Source organism: Quercus lobata, chromosome 6 (assembly GCF_001633185.2).
Source record: "Quercus lobata isolate SW786 chromosome 6, ValleyOak3.0 Primary Assembly, whole genome shotgun sequence".
In the NCBI taxonomy this organism is placed as follows: Eukaryota; Viridiplantae; Streptophyta; class Magnoliopsida; order Fagales; family Fagaceae; genus Quercus; species Quercus lobata.
The window spans coordinates 45414028-45428863 of record NC_044909.1 but is presented as its reverse complement, the minus strand read 5'-3'; the positions used below and the strand labels follow the sequence as shown (position 1 = coordinate 45428863).

General features: G+C 32.8%; 1 protein-coding gene across 1 annotated transcript; it reads left to right on the top strand.

Annotated features, from left to right (window-relative positions):
- Positions 1-3478: 3478 nt before the first annotated feature.
- LOC115994762 (zinc finger protein ENHYDROUS-like) lies at positions 3479-7222 on the top strand. The gene is made up of 4 exons (XM_031119012.1): positions 3479-4392; positions 4482-4878; positions 4991-5328; positions 5821-7222. The coding sequence occupies exons 1-4, from the start codon at positions 4269-4271 to the stop codon at positions 6594-6596; spliced, it is 1635 nt and encodes a 544-aa protein (XP_030974872.1). The 5' UTR covers positions 3479-4268; the 3' UTR covers positions 6597-7222.
- Positions 7223-14836: the final 7614 nt, after the last annotated feature.

Here is a 14836-nt window from a genome sequence, read left to right as displayed (position 1 = left end):
AGAAATGTAATTTTTACTAAAGTTACTTAGAAGTTAAATTGGTTTTTCCCCCTTGTTTAGTTATTCTTCTCGTTCCCTCTTTTTTTCTCTCTCCTTGCAACACAACCAACCACAAGCAACCCCTAAACTCACACCACCGAATTCGCAAAATGCCCCACTTAGCATCATGATTAATATATGGGTCAATTTCATATTGACCTATATAACTCATGATCGACTCAAAATGACTGAGTTCGTTATTTTTGCAAGGTGGATTGACCCATTTTTAATGCGAATGCATTTAACCGTATAAATAGTTTAATATAGAATTTAGTAAATAAACTAATTTTATTAGTTTTATTAGTAAATTCTTCATTAAAACTCTAAAATCCTCAACCCTTTTCTCAAAATAAAGAAGATAGGAAAGTCCAAAAATAAATAAATAAAGGATAAAATTTATGTATAGTACTTTAGGTATTGTTCCTCAGATTCTCCTGTTAAAATTCTGCCATGTGGCTTTTTTTTTTCATGGATGGAAGTGTATTTTTTAGTTAAGTAGTCACATGACAAAATTTTAAGAGAGGAATTTAAGGAACAACACTTAAGTACTGTACCTAAATCTTGCCTATAAATAAAACTTATAGGCTTATCCTTGTGATAAATTAAACCTCATACTTTCAAACTTGCCACTTAAAATTTCACTATTATGCAAAACACTTGAAAATTGTGAAACACTTAAGACCATAGGAGGGGTTTTGTTTGGCACAATAATGAAAGTATGGGATTAAAGTTGCACATTTAAAAGTATAAGATTTAATTTGTCACGTGGATAAAACTATAGGTTTTATTAATTTATTTATTATACTTTCCCCCTTAAAAACAAAGTCACATTTTATTTATATTTTTCTTAAATTTTGTATTTCTAAATTTGGACAATACTTATTTGGTTGAGATAAGAACATTTAGATTGTATGCTATATTTTTCCTCATAAAAAAGAAAAGAAAAGAAAGAAGATTCTATGTTATTAGTACTTTAATTGATAGTATCATGATATAGAATTTGTAATGCGAGGATCTACCTCTTGAGAAGACGGTCAAGCCCTCATGAAATGACTGAGTTCGTTATTTTTGCAAGGTGAATTGATCCATTTTAACACGGACACAAGTACTCAACAAAGGAGATGCCTTAAATGTGATTATTCCACTAGGTAAATAATCATCTTCTTCTTATTGGTGGATCAAACATTTTATTGATGAGACTAAATTAATTTTGGAGAAATACTATGTTCACAATATTTTTACAACATTTTCACAACAATTCCTAAGTGATAGGTTTTTATTGGTTGTTATTGTTAGGGCAAAAAAATAATCTCAGTGGTAAATTCAAATTTGAACCAATAATAACAAACCACTTATGATTTATTATAAAGGTATTATAAAATTGTTATAGACGTAACACTTCTATTAATTTTGAATTCATTCTTTGAGTGGTTTGTAAATCACACAACTAAGGACGCTAATTTGTTGTCCATAATGTAGCTAGTTGTGCCATTTTGTGTAGTTACGAGGGAATGATCCCCATCTCTTTCTTACCATTTAAAGAAAAAAAAAAAAATCTTATTGCACATGATAGAGAAGGGCCTGATTTCTTTCATCTTTAACTTGTTATTTGGTTCTCGATGCACCTCAAGTTTACCTGGGGCAAAAAAAAGAGTTGCTGAGAATACTCTTGGGCCATATGGCCTAAAAGTCCAAGTACTTTATATTTTAGCAACATCTCTTTCATGTTAGGCTTCATTGATCTTATCTCATGGACCTTGAAAGTTGAAACAATAACTCTATAGCCACCGAAAAGTTTACAAAAATTTTCACAATATTTCTTTATTATTTTGTGTTTTGAAAAATGGGTGAGTGACAATTTATAGGGGTTAGGTGTGAAAGTTTTGGTGAAATTTTAGGTACCCTAACAAAAGTCATGCTGAAAATATGTGGAGCTTATGGGTAACAGTTATTTTAGTGTTTGTTTAGAAACAAGAAATAACTTATATTTGATTTTTTACTGAAATTTTTTATTGAAACTACTAAAAATAAAAGTTAAAAGCTAAATAAAATAAGTAAGTAATTTACACGAGACTCGCAAATAATAGGAAAAAAAAAGTAATAAGCTGGTTTTTTACCATTTGAGAATTGCTTATTTTTGGTAGTTTATTTGTATAATATAAGACAAAAACTTAAAAACTAGTTTATTTCTAAATGTTGAAAGTTAGATTATTTGAAATAAAGTTGAAACAAAAAGTAGTATAAGACACATAAATAGTAGATAATTTAAACAAAAACCTAGCTTACAATCAGTTGCCAAATTCACATTAGTTTCTATTTAGGAATTGCTTATTTAGTTTTTTGCTAAAAATACTATAAATCAAAGGTAAAAGTTAAATGAAATAAGTAGAGAACTCATGTGAAAAAAGATAATAAGCTGAATTATAATCAAAACTCAAACACATAGTAAGACTATAACATTTGTCATAATTTGATTAGGTAAACAATGGATAATTGCTTTCATAGACACTCACTACATACAATCGATAATATTAGAATTGTGATAAAAATTATAATACAAAAAGTTATGCCTTTAGACTTTCTCAACGAGTAAAGTTAATTATGTCACATGGCTTTCGATGGATCCAACTTGTAAACCATACATCATATAGTAGTCATTTTTTATTCACCCTTTTATGCATATATTCACACGTCTTTCTTTACAATTCAAAATGTCAAAATTGTTGACAAAAATTGTGGTACAAGAAGTAAAATTTGGTGTGCATGAACTTTATCTGTAGCAATACCACTGTTCAGGAAGAGTGCAAGAAAATTAAGGAGAGTTCCAATAAAAGATGCTCGACCGCAGAAGCAAAAAAACGTGTCGAAATCAGAATGGCCAAAAACTCTAAAAAGTTTAAATCAAAGAAAAAAGTTGTTTGACTTTTATGACTTTAAGGCACCGGCTTGGAACCCCTATCTGAAAACACTTCCGCCACACGACAAAACACCTAACAGTAAAGTCCAACCAGTTAATGGCCTCCGACAAAGGATTCTCGTACCGCAACCGCAAGTTACAATTTTTACACTAATTATATTACTAGGTAAACTGTAGATGTTGACCACTTTTAGATGGATCTATTATTTTTACCATAATTTTTTTATATGATAAATTTATTATTTTTATATGATTTTTTTATTTTATTTAACATGTTATAATTATAATAAGAAGTTGTAAAAAATACAGTATCCTAAGACTTTCTACCCTCCGACAAAGTACCATGGCCTCGTCAACTAGATAGATAAGATAAGGAAATACATTAAGGTAGTAAAATTAAAATCCACTGTCGTAAATAGAAACTTAGTGAAGAAGCTTCTCTTCTAAACCCTTCTTATTAACACTAATTAAAACTCACTTTACTAGTTTTGAAAAAAAAAAAAAAAAAAAAAACTTCATCTGAATCTAATTCCATTATTTTAATCATTTTCCTTACCCTGAAAAGTTAGATAGAAGCGCCCAGACCAACGAAGGCTTTAGCAAAATCTTTCTCTCTCTCTCTCTCTCTCCCAAGCCTTAAGACAAGATCTCTCTCCTTCTTTTTTATTTCTGTTTCTCTCTCCTTAAGCCGCCTTATAAAACAGAGTCTTGTCTGATCCTTAACTCTGTTTCGCTGGAATTTAGGATTTGTTTACTGAGATTGATCCGAAAAGTTGAAGACCCAAAAAAATATATATATATTCTTGCCTAAACGTTTTTTTTTTTTTTTTTTCACTTTCTTTGGTTTTTTTAGACCAGAAAGTTGAAATATTTTTATTCAGTTTTTGACCGTTGGATCACAGTTCCACTTGCCGGTGATCAAAAATTTTCCGGTGATGGTTGTGGGGTTCTCTCTCTCTTTCTCTGTGCGTGTGTGTTTCATTTTAATTTCATCTGAGAGCTGAGAGAAAAGCCTTTTTATTTTCAGTCTTTGGGGTTAATCATTGAGGTTCCTTTGGGTACTGTGTTTTTTGGTCAGAGACCAGTCAGAGCTGGTAGGTGGGTAAAGAAGCGAGAAAAGAAAAGAAATAAAAAAGGGTTTGATTGACTGGTAGATAAGAAAGCAAGACAGAGCAGAGACGGAAACCCTAAACATTGTGTTAAAAAAAAGCTATCTTTGGAATTCTATGATAAATGTCCTAGATAGATTTTGCTTTTTTGCATATTAGATTACAGTTCCAAAGCAAACCCTATCAAAGATTTCTCAGCATCCATGCCGGTAGACTTAGATAATTCCTCTACAGCTTCAGGGGAAGCTAGTGTCTCTTCCTCTGGCAATCAGAGTCAACCTCCAAAGCCCACCGCTAAGAAAAAGCGAAGCCTTCCTGGAATGCCAGGTAAAATTAATAAAAAAAATATATACACACCCATATGAGTTTTAGTACTGTTTTTTTTGGTTTTTGACTTGTTTTTGGGGTTGTGGCAGATCCAGATGCGGAAGTGATTGCTCTGTCTCCGAAGACCCTAATGGCGACGAATCGATTTGTTTGTGAAATTTGCAACAAAGGGTTTCAGAGGGATCAGAATCTGCAGCTCCATCGGCGAGGTCACAATCTTCCATGGAAGCTAAGGCAGAGGTCGAGCAAGGAGGTGAAGAAGAGGGTGTATGTGTGTCCAGAGCAATCTTGTGTGCACCACGACCCATCAAGAGCTCTGGGCGATCTCACGGGGATAAAGAAGCATTTCTGTAGAAAACATGGTGAGAAGAAGTGGAAATGTGACAAGTGTTCGAAGAAGTACGCGGTACAGTCCGATTGGAAAGCCCATTCCAAGATTTGTGGCACTAGGGAGTACAAATGCGACTGTGGGACTTTGTTCTCCAGGTTTTTTATTTTGCTTTTGATGTTTGATTTAAATTCCCGTTCGTTAATGCAATTGTTGTGGGGTTTTGGGATTGTTGAAGTTGTTCTGGGTTTTTTTGATTGTTGTTTGAAGGAGGGATAGCTTTATCACGCACCGGGCGTTCTGTGATGCTTTGGCAGAAGAGAGCGCTAGAGCTCAGACTCAGCCAGTAGCGAATCCAAATTCGGAGTCAGACACCAAAATTCAAGCGGTTGATTCATCTCCACCAACACAAGCACCAGCACCAGCACCCGCAACAGCACCGGCACCAGCACCAGCACCAGCAACAGCTCCAGCTCCAGCTCCAGCTCAAGCTCAAGCTCAAGCTCACGCTCAAGCTCAAGCTCACGCTCAAGCTCAAGCTCCACCAGCTCTTCCACAGCCACAGTCAAGTGGTGTAATATCATCGGTTTTGCCAATCAAGAGTCCAGGTAAATAGAACACGAATTTGGAAAATTTTGAATCTTTTATGTCTTGGGTTTTGTCGGATGTGTATTTTGTCTAAACCAACAACAAATCTATGTTGTGTCTCTTTTTCTGTTTAGATCTTGGAGTTTAGTAGTTTTTGTCTGTTACTGATATTTGTTGTCATCTGGATATGTATCACAGTAGAAGAATAAGTCATCTGAGATTTGGGTAGCTAATAAAATACTAAATAAAAACAACAGGCTTCTTTTGAGGGATTTCCTCCAAACTACAGAGATTCAATTTATACAATCTTTGATAAAGAAACCCAAGTGATTCAAAAGTTAAAGGAAAAGGAAAAAGAAAGGGGGAGAAGTGGTTTTAGAGAAAGGAAACCATTATTGTTTCTCCTTTTTCTTCTAAAGTTCTTCATAAAGAAAAGCCTAACTTTCCATATCGCTTTGTGTTTTAATCAACCACTATTGTTTTCCTTCTTTCTCTTTTGGCTTTTGTTACAGAGTTACCAGAAAATCAAGCACAAATAGTAGAAGAAACACCGGTCACAACTGGCTTAAATGGGAGCTGTAGCAGCACGACCAGCTCAAGCAGCAATGGCAGTACAAGCTGCAGTGTATTTGCAAACTTATTTGCTTCCTCAACTGCATCAGCAAGCTTGCAAACTCCTCAAACTCATGGATTTAGCGACCTAATCCGTGCTATGGCGGCACGTCCTGATCCCCCAACAGACCTTGCACGGCCTCCCTCTACAGAACCTATTTCTCTCTGCCTCTCCACCAATCATGGGTCATCAATTTTTGGGACTGCAGGGCAAGAGCGTCGGCAGTATGCACCGCCACCGCAACCAGCCATGTCTGCCACTGCACTACTGCAGAAAGCTGCACAAATGGGTGCAGCAGCTACAAATGCATCGTTGCTTCGTGGATTCGGCATAGTTTCATCTTCATCTTCATCTGGGCAGCAAGATGGTTTGCATTGGAGTCAGCGGCAAGTAGAGCCGGACAATGCTTCAGTTCCTGCAGGGCTTGGACTTGGGCTTCATTGTGATGGTGGCTCAGGATTGAAGGAATTAATGATGGGAACTCCTTCTGTGTTTGGTCCAAAGCAAACCACCCTTGATTTTCTAGGTCTGGGAATGGCTGCTGGTGGCAGCACAAATAGTGGCCTATCGGCTCTAATCACATCAATTGGTGGTGGTCTTGATGTGGCAGCCGCAGCAGCTGCATCCTTTGGAGGTGGAGAATTCACTGGGAAAGACATAGGAAGGAGTTCATGACACATTTATTAGAAAAAGAAAATATTTCTGTGTTTGATGTGGATAAAGATGCACATGTTGGGCAATTGATGTTGCAGGATGAACCATCATAAGCTATAATTTTATATATAAATAGTGCCCTTGTGAAGTTAAGCATTAGGCCGCAGGCAGTTGTGTACTTTTTGATTGTTCTGCCGTCCTTGATGACCAGGGCAATGAGGATCTTGTCGCATGGTGTAGACTCTTTTAGTGAGCTAAGACAGGGACCCTTCTTTTTCCTTCAGTGTGTAATGGGGTCATATGTGATTCAGTATATTTGATTTGAAGTACTGAAATGTGTTGAGGTTTCTCAAGCTAAAACAACATAGAGCAGGTTAGCAAAAAAGAAAAAGATAAAGAAAAAAAAAAGATAAAGAAGAACAAAAGTCTAAACCATCATTTATTGTGTTAGCTTCATCAAGCTAGAGCTTGGAAAAACCAGAGCAATTGAAGAAATTATGGGAGACTGCCATTGTGCAGTAGATCAATGACTTTGGAGTGATCTTGTAAATGATGGGTTGGGTTTAGTTTAGGGCTCATGGACTTTAATCAACTTTCTATCACCTGTAATTATTTTTAAAATTGAATTGAAGTTAATGTTTTTCTTATTTGAGGAAAATTTTCTTTCCTTTTCTGTTTTTATCTTACATAGGATTTGATCTCAATCGGTCTTTTCCATTATGGTTGTCTGGTAGGCTTGTACTCTATTATCAGTTCAAGACACTGTTGATGAGTAGATTTTTTATTTGGTTGGCAGATTGGTAGTAATAAGCGGCTAATAAATTATTGAAGACAAGGTGGCTAACTTTGGATGAGGAAGTGTTAATTGGTTGGCTGATTGGTTTTTGGTGAACACCAAAATAAATTAATAGGGATATGGTAGCTGATTTAAGTCTTTGTTTGTCTTGTACTAGATTAAATTATTCATGTTGTAGCACTGTTTTTATGAATATTCACACTTGAATGCTTAATTGGCAGTATGTTACTTTGACATTGATGCTATGCCTATCTGCATATTGAAGTTTTCAACCATGTGCTGCTTCTTTTTTAACTTAAATTTATATAATATAAAATAAAATAAAAAAAAAATTAAAGAAGAAGAAAAATTGTCAACTAATCTTTCGGATTAAAAAACTGAGGTGAGATTTTTGAAGTTTAAGATAGTCTTTTTACAGTGGATTCTTGCCCCTAGTTTGCGGACATAAGCAAACCATTGATTGATTCCTTGATTCCTGTTTTATTTTTATATTGTGTTTATAAATTAAAATTTCAACTTGGGGGTCTTAATAGTCATAATGAACATGCATCACATCTTTTGACATCTTTCACATAAATACTATCCGTCTTTCGTATAATGAATCTTTCGTAGAAAATTGCGTTAACCATGATAAGATCATGAAAGATAAGGCCTTTAATTACCAAGAAAGCAAGGAAAAAAACCATGGGATTTTTTAGTCAATCCTAATAATAATATGTGGCTTAAAATTTGGGACATCCTAGCATAAATGATATTCTGCCAAACCTTTTGTTTCAGAAATATTTCATTGGATTTTATTGTCTCCATTTTTTCCTGTTAAATAACAGTGTCACTTATGAAATATTTGTAACCCCCAAAAAAAGAAAGAAAACAATAAAATGGGAGAACCTTGATAGGAATAGGATTATTATTCTCAAGGACAATTTTTTTCTTCAATATACCCCACTATATTTCGTATTTTTGTACTTGTTTTACTCTTTGGCATGATTTTTTATTATCAGCCTTTTTATTATTTATTTTTTGAGTTCGTACTTTTATAATAAATTTATGGTTCAAACACTATCTTTATCAATTAAAATCTCTTTTGTACGTATGAATGCCTTTAATACATCTATTACTTCTTCTTCTTTTTATTTATTTTTTTGAGATTCAGCTACTACTTTTTTCTTTCTTTTAAGATTTTGTTCTCGATTTGAAAAAAAAAAAAAGGAATTTCTTTCTTTTATCAGTCTCATGAAGGGCTTGGAGTGGACCGCAAGAGGAAAATGGGAATTTCGTATTTTTGTACTTGTTTTACTCTTTGGCATGATTTTTTATTATCAGCCTTTTTATTATTTATTTTTTGAGTTCGTACTTTTATAATAAATTTATGGTTCAAACACTATCTTTATCAATTAAAATCTCTTTTGTACGTATGAATGCCTTTAATATATCTATTACTTCTTCTTTTTATTTATTTTGTTGAGATTCATCTGCTACTTTTTTCTTTCTTTTAAGATTTTGTTCTCGATTTGGAAAAAAAATGGGAATTTCTTTCTTTTATCAGTCTGATGAAGGGCTTGAGTGGACCGAAATAGGAAAATGGGAATTTCCGAATATGCCGTTGGACTTGGATTTCTAAAACTCCCTTATATTGCCACTGTCAGAAATACAAAAGGCTTAATTGTATTTCTTGAATAATAAACCGTACAAGAATAAACGAGTGCCTATATATAAGAGAAGCATGTGAGAATAGCACAAAACATACGAGTACAATACAAGTATGTGTATAATATAAGTATATGCGTAATGCAAGAAAATAAGATTGGGCCTAGAGCCCAACGGACTATGCATTTTAACAGCAGCTATTTATTGTAGCACCTCTTAGTGTTTTTAATGAAGATATCTAGGATTCAAATTCCTTTTCCTTCAACTATGGAATTATCAAAAAAGAAAAAATGTGACAGAAAATAATAGAGGGCACTTCAATTTTGTTTTAGGCTATTTACTTAATATTTACATAAATATTTAGTACATCAGAAGTAAATATTTCTTTTTATTACTTAGTGAGTCTTGTTAATTAAATTTATAATAGGATGCATCATTCATGTAAGAGAATGAAAAAGTTGGATTCAAGTTATATTTGATATAAATCTAAGTAATATTACTCACTTAATATAACTTTTTATTGGATTAATATTTTGAAAATAACATTGTTGATTACATGTTCTCTATTATCTTAATACTCATGCAAATTTCGTGTTAATCAAATGTTGTTTACTATTCATTCCATAAATTCATCTATTATGCATAGTTTTAAAATATAAAAACTTGAAATTCAAATATTTTATAGGTGATATAGTTATTGATATTTGGTCATCATAAAATTTTTTAAATATGGAGAGTGCAAGAAAAAAATGTAATACAATTGTAGATTTGTCAAAATTTGCATCTATAACAAAATTCTAAGTGATATAATATTGCTTAGCGTTACATCAGGTGTAACTTGAACCCAACTTGTAATAAACTATGGGTAAAGTTTAGATCCAGTTTTTTAGGTGTTGTATATCAAGTTTTTCAATTAAATTCAAATACATGATTGTATTGCTCAATAAAGCATAAATAATATTATCCTTACAAAGGATAATTAAATTCAATGCAATTATGTATTTAAAATTAATTATAAAAAAACCTAATGTACTACATTTTTCCATAAAATAAATTCACTTATAACCCTTGCATATCAGCATATGTACAGATCCAATTTAGAATAAATTGAATAATCCGAATTACATATACAATACAAACATACTCACATAATATATATAGTGTGTGTTCCTACCCAATAAGTAAAGAATGTATACATTCATAATATTGTAAAAGTAATAAATTTAAATTAGTATTTTTTTTTCTAAGTTTAGAATTTCAGATGCATAAATTTATATATAAATATATTAATTGACACAAAAATGTTAAAGTATAAATGAAAATTTGGAAGGAAACTTGGTATAAAATTGGAGTGTAATTAAAATGACACTTAGACACAAAATTGGAGTACAATTAATTTATACCACCATGCACATACTCTTGGCGCGACCAAGGACGTAGCTATGCTTGGACTAGGGTGGGCAATGGCCCCCCTGGCCCAATGAAAAAAATCAAAATATAAAATATATAAAATGTGGTTTTGAATTTTCATGCTCTATTTTTGTTCAATACTTCCCTGTTTTCACAAAAAATACACTTTCTTTATTCAAATTTTCATTAAATTTTGATTCTTTTTGTGAGTTTCTATCTGGGTTCTAAATGATTTATGAAATTTATCTTAAAGTATTAGCATAGGATAATTGCAGCTTAAGTGTTTAATGAAGTTCCCCAAAGAAGCTTGGAATAAACACACACACACACTATATATATATATATATATTTTTTTTATTTATTTATTTATTTATTTATATATATTCTTTTATAAGTAGCTTGGATAATAAAAAATAAAAAAAAACATGGTTGTCTTTGGGTTAATCTATAGCTACGATATGAAGGTTTAGGCTATAACAAATTTTTTAAGCATTTGGGTTTGAGTTTATCTCACCCCCCCCCCCCTTACTTGAAATCCTAGCTCCGTCCCTAGGCGCGACGGTCATTCCATCTTGGCACAATGGTCATTCCATAAGTACAAAATTCTTGTAAAGTGTGGAAGGGTATTATTATTAAAGCCAGGGTTCAAGTCTCCAAGAGAGAATTTCATACACATATACACTTAGATTAGGTTAGAGCAGAATTTATATCTTGTATCAATATATATATATATATATATATATAGGATTTTGCTAATATATGTTCTAAGGGCACACAATAATTAATCGTTTTTTAAAAAAAAAAATTTCGGGAATTGAAAAAGTATTGACAATTTTTTCAATTCCCAATAAAACTTTTCAAAAAATGGATTTGTTAATATATGCCCCTAAGGGCATACATTAACCGGATCCATATATATAGTGCAAGACTTAGGAATAGTACTTAAGTTATATTTCTTAGGTTCTCATTTTAAAATTTTGCCATGTGAATTTTTTTTTCATGGGATGAAATTGTATTTTTTAGTTTAGTAGACACATGGCTGAATTTTAAGAGGTGAAGCACTGTACCTGAGTTTTGTCCATAAATATATGTATATATATATATATATATTTATATTTATTTATTGAGCTTCCAGGAGTATATATACGATAAGTCTACGTTTTGTGGTGTTACTGTGTTAGGTTTATCAAGCTAAAGATTAAATATATATATATATATATATATATATATATATAAAGCTGAAGATTAGCGATAAGTGCATGCATTTGATGAATTCCAACGTTTCAGTTGTAGGTAGCTTTGGCATAGAAGGTATTGTGGTGGTAATTTTAAGGTGCCGAAGTTGAAATTTGACGTGGACCCGCCATCGAGTAGCAGATGGATGAATATTGATATGATCTGCAAATAGTATATAGTATATTTATGGGTTGACTATTGAAATTTTGGATGAATATCGAAATTAAAAATTAAAAAAAAAAAAAATTCTCGAATTGTTATTCGGTTGGCAGGTCGCTGTGTCAATGGCTTCATACTTGGACTCCATCTCTCTCTGTGGATAGATTTTTTAGATAAACTAATTTAGTAGCACCAGTTTCATGATTAATGAATATTCACACTTCTTGTCTAAATTGTCAACCTGGTACAGTGCACACAGCAAAATATTCTTTTTTCACATTTCGATTCATTAAAAGATAAATGAAAATATTTTTTCACTAAAGCAATAAAATTGAAACAAAAGTGTACAAAATCTTGAGGTCTTGGCTCTTGGTCAATAGTTCAGAGTGATGGAAATTTGGAAAGAGGCCTCTGTTGCAGATTTCTTGCACTTCATTTGCGGACTAATTAAGGTAGGTGTACTGTCGATTTGAATTTAATTAGCAAAACTCAAATGATTCATGCATGGTGAACAAACGTGCTTTGGATTGGTTAATTGTGAAAATGACTGGTCCTTTTAAAAAAAAAAATTAGATTTTGGTTGGGTGAATCATTTAATCGTGGTTTAAGTTTAACCATGGAAATTGAACTAGCCAGGAAGTGTGCAACCATTTACCCTTAAAAGCAAGAGACTTGACGGATTAATTAAGGGACACCATGGCAGCCATTCGGTCCTATTTGGTTCACTTTGGTCTTATTCAGTCTATCTCGGTCCATTTTGGTCCTATTCGGTCCACATTGGTCCTAATCAGTCCACTTCGGTCATATTTGGTCTATTCTGTCCACTATGGTCCTATTGAATAAACTTTGGTCTTATTCGGTCTATTCAATCCACTTCAGTCTTATCTAGTCCATTAGGTCTACTTTGGTCTTATTCAATCAACTTCGGTCCACTTTAGTCCTATTCGGTCCTATTCTGTCCTATTCGGTCCATTATGTCCACTTTAGTCTTATTCGGTCCTATTCACTCTAATTTGGTCATATTTGGTCTTCTTTGGTCCATTCGGTTTTATTTGGTCCATTCTATCTACTTTGGTCTTATTCAATCCTACTCAATCTAGTTTGGTTCATTCGGTCTTATTCAATCCACTTTGGTCTTATATGGTCAAATTTGGTCATATTTAGTCACCTTTGGTCCTATTCACTCCATTTGGTCCTATTCTGTCTACTTTGGTTAGTTGGTTTACTGCGATCCATTTTGTTCAATCTGGTCCATTTTGTGCACTTATATAATGGGAAAAGATTGGTTTGGGTTGAAAGCACCTATTCTAAATCCACACAAACACACACACACATATATATGTATGTATATATAGAGATCTCAAATTCGTAATCTCAAAAATCTTAAGCATAGCCTTTATTATTTCTACAATCCTATTGAGCCATATTAATACAACATTTTAGCCAACTTTGGTTAGCTAAATTTAAGTAAAAGATTTTCTAAACATAAAGGCTATGAATATATAAATTTAATCTTTAGGGTAGTTATTCATTTGTTTTAATATCCACTGCAACACACAAGATGGTGACTAGTTGAGTAGTTAATATAACATACAAGGACAACACTAACCCAAAACAGCTATTTTATATTAACAATTTTCTTTTATCATTATTTGGTCTTATTCGCTCTACTTTGGTCATATTTGGTATACTTTGGTCAATTCGGTCTTATTTTGTCCATTCTGTCCACTTTGGTCTTATTCAATCCTACTCATTTGGTCTTATTCAGTCCACTTTGGTCTTATTCGGTCAACTTTGGTCCTATTCATTCCATTCGGTCCTATTTTGTCTACTTCAGTTAGTTGGTCCATTGTGATCCATTTGGTTCAATCCGGTCCATTTTGTGCACTTATATAATGAAAAAGATTGGTTTGGGTTGAAAGCACCTATTCTAAATCCATATATATATATATATATATATATATACATCTTAAACTCGTAATCTCAAAAATCTTAAGCATAACCTTTATTATTGTTACAATCCTGTTGAGCCATATTAATGTAATTTTCAGTCACTTTGGTCCGGCTAAATTTAAGTAAATGATTTTCTAAACATAAAGGCTATGAATATACAAATTTAATTTTTAGGACAGTTACTCATTTGTTTTAATATCCACTATAACGCACAAGATAGTGGCTAGTTGAATAGTTAATATAATATTAAAAGCACAACACTAACCCAAAACAACTATTTTATATTAACAATTTTCTTTTCATTATTATTCAAGTGTATTCCCAATAAATATGTCCCTCACCCACCCTCTACTCCAGCCCACAGCAAAATATTCTTTTTTCACATTTCATTAGAAGATTAAAGAAAATCTTTTTTCACTAAAGTAATGAAATTGAAACAAAAGTGTACAAAATTTTGAGGTCTTGGCTCTTGGTCGGTAGTTCAGAGTGATGGAAACTTGGATAGAGGCCTTTGTAGCAGATTTCTTGCACTTCATTTGCGGACTAATTAAGGTAGGTGTACTGTCAATTTGAATTTAATTAGGAAAACTTAAAAGATTCATGCATGATGAACAAACGTGCTTTGAATTGGTTAAATTGTGAAATTGACTGGTCCTTATAAAAAATTAGATTTTGGTTGGGTGAATCACTTAATCATGGTTTAAGTTTAACCATGGGAATTGAACTAGCCAGGAAACTTGCAACCATTTACCCTTAAAAGCAAGAGACTTGACGGATACATTAAGGGACACCATGGCAGCCATTCGGTCGTATTTGGTCTTATTCTGTTCACCTTGGTCTATTTGGTCATATGCGGTCCACATTGGTCCTACTCAGTCCACTTTGGTATTTTCGATCCACGTCACTCCTATATAGTCCATTTTGTCCACTATGGTCCTATTCAATCAAATTTGGTTCTATTCGATCCACTTAGGTCCATTATGCCCATTTTGGTCTCATTCGGTCTTATTCAATCAACTTCGGTCCACTTTAGTCCTATTCAGTCCATCAGTCCGCTTTG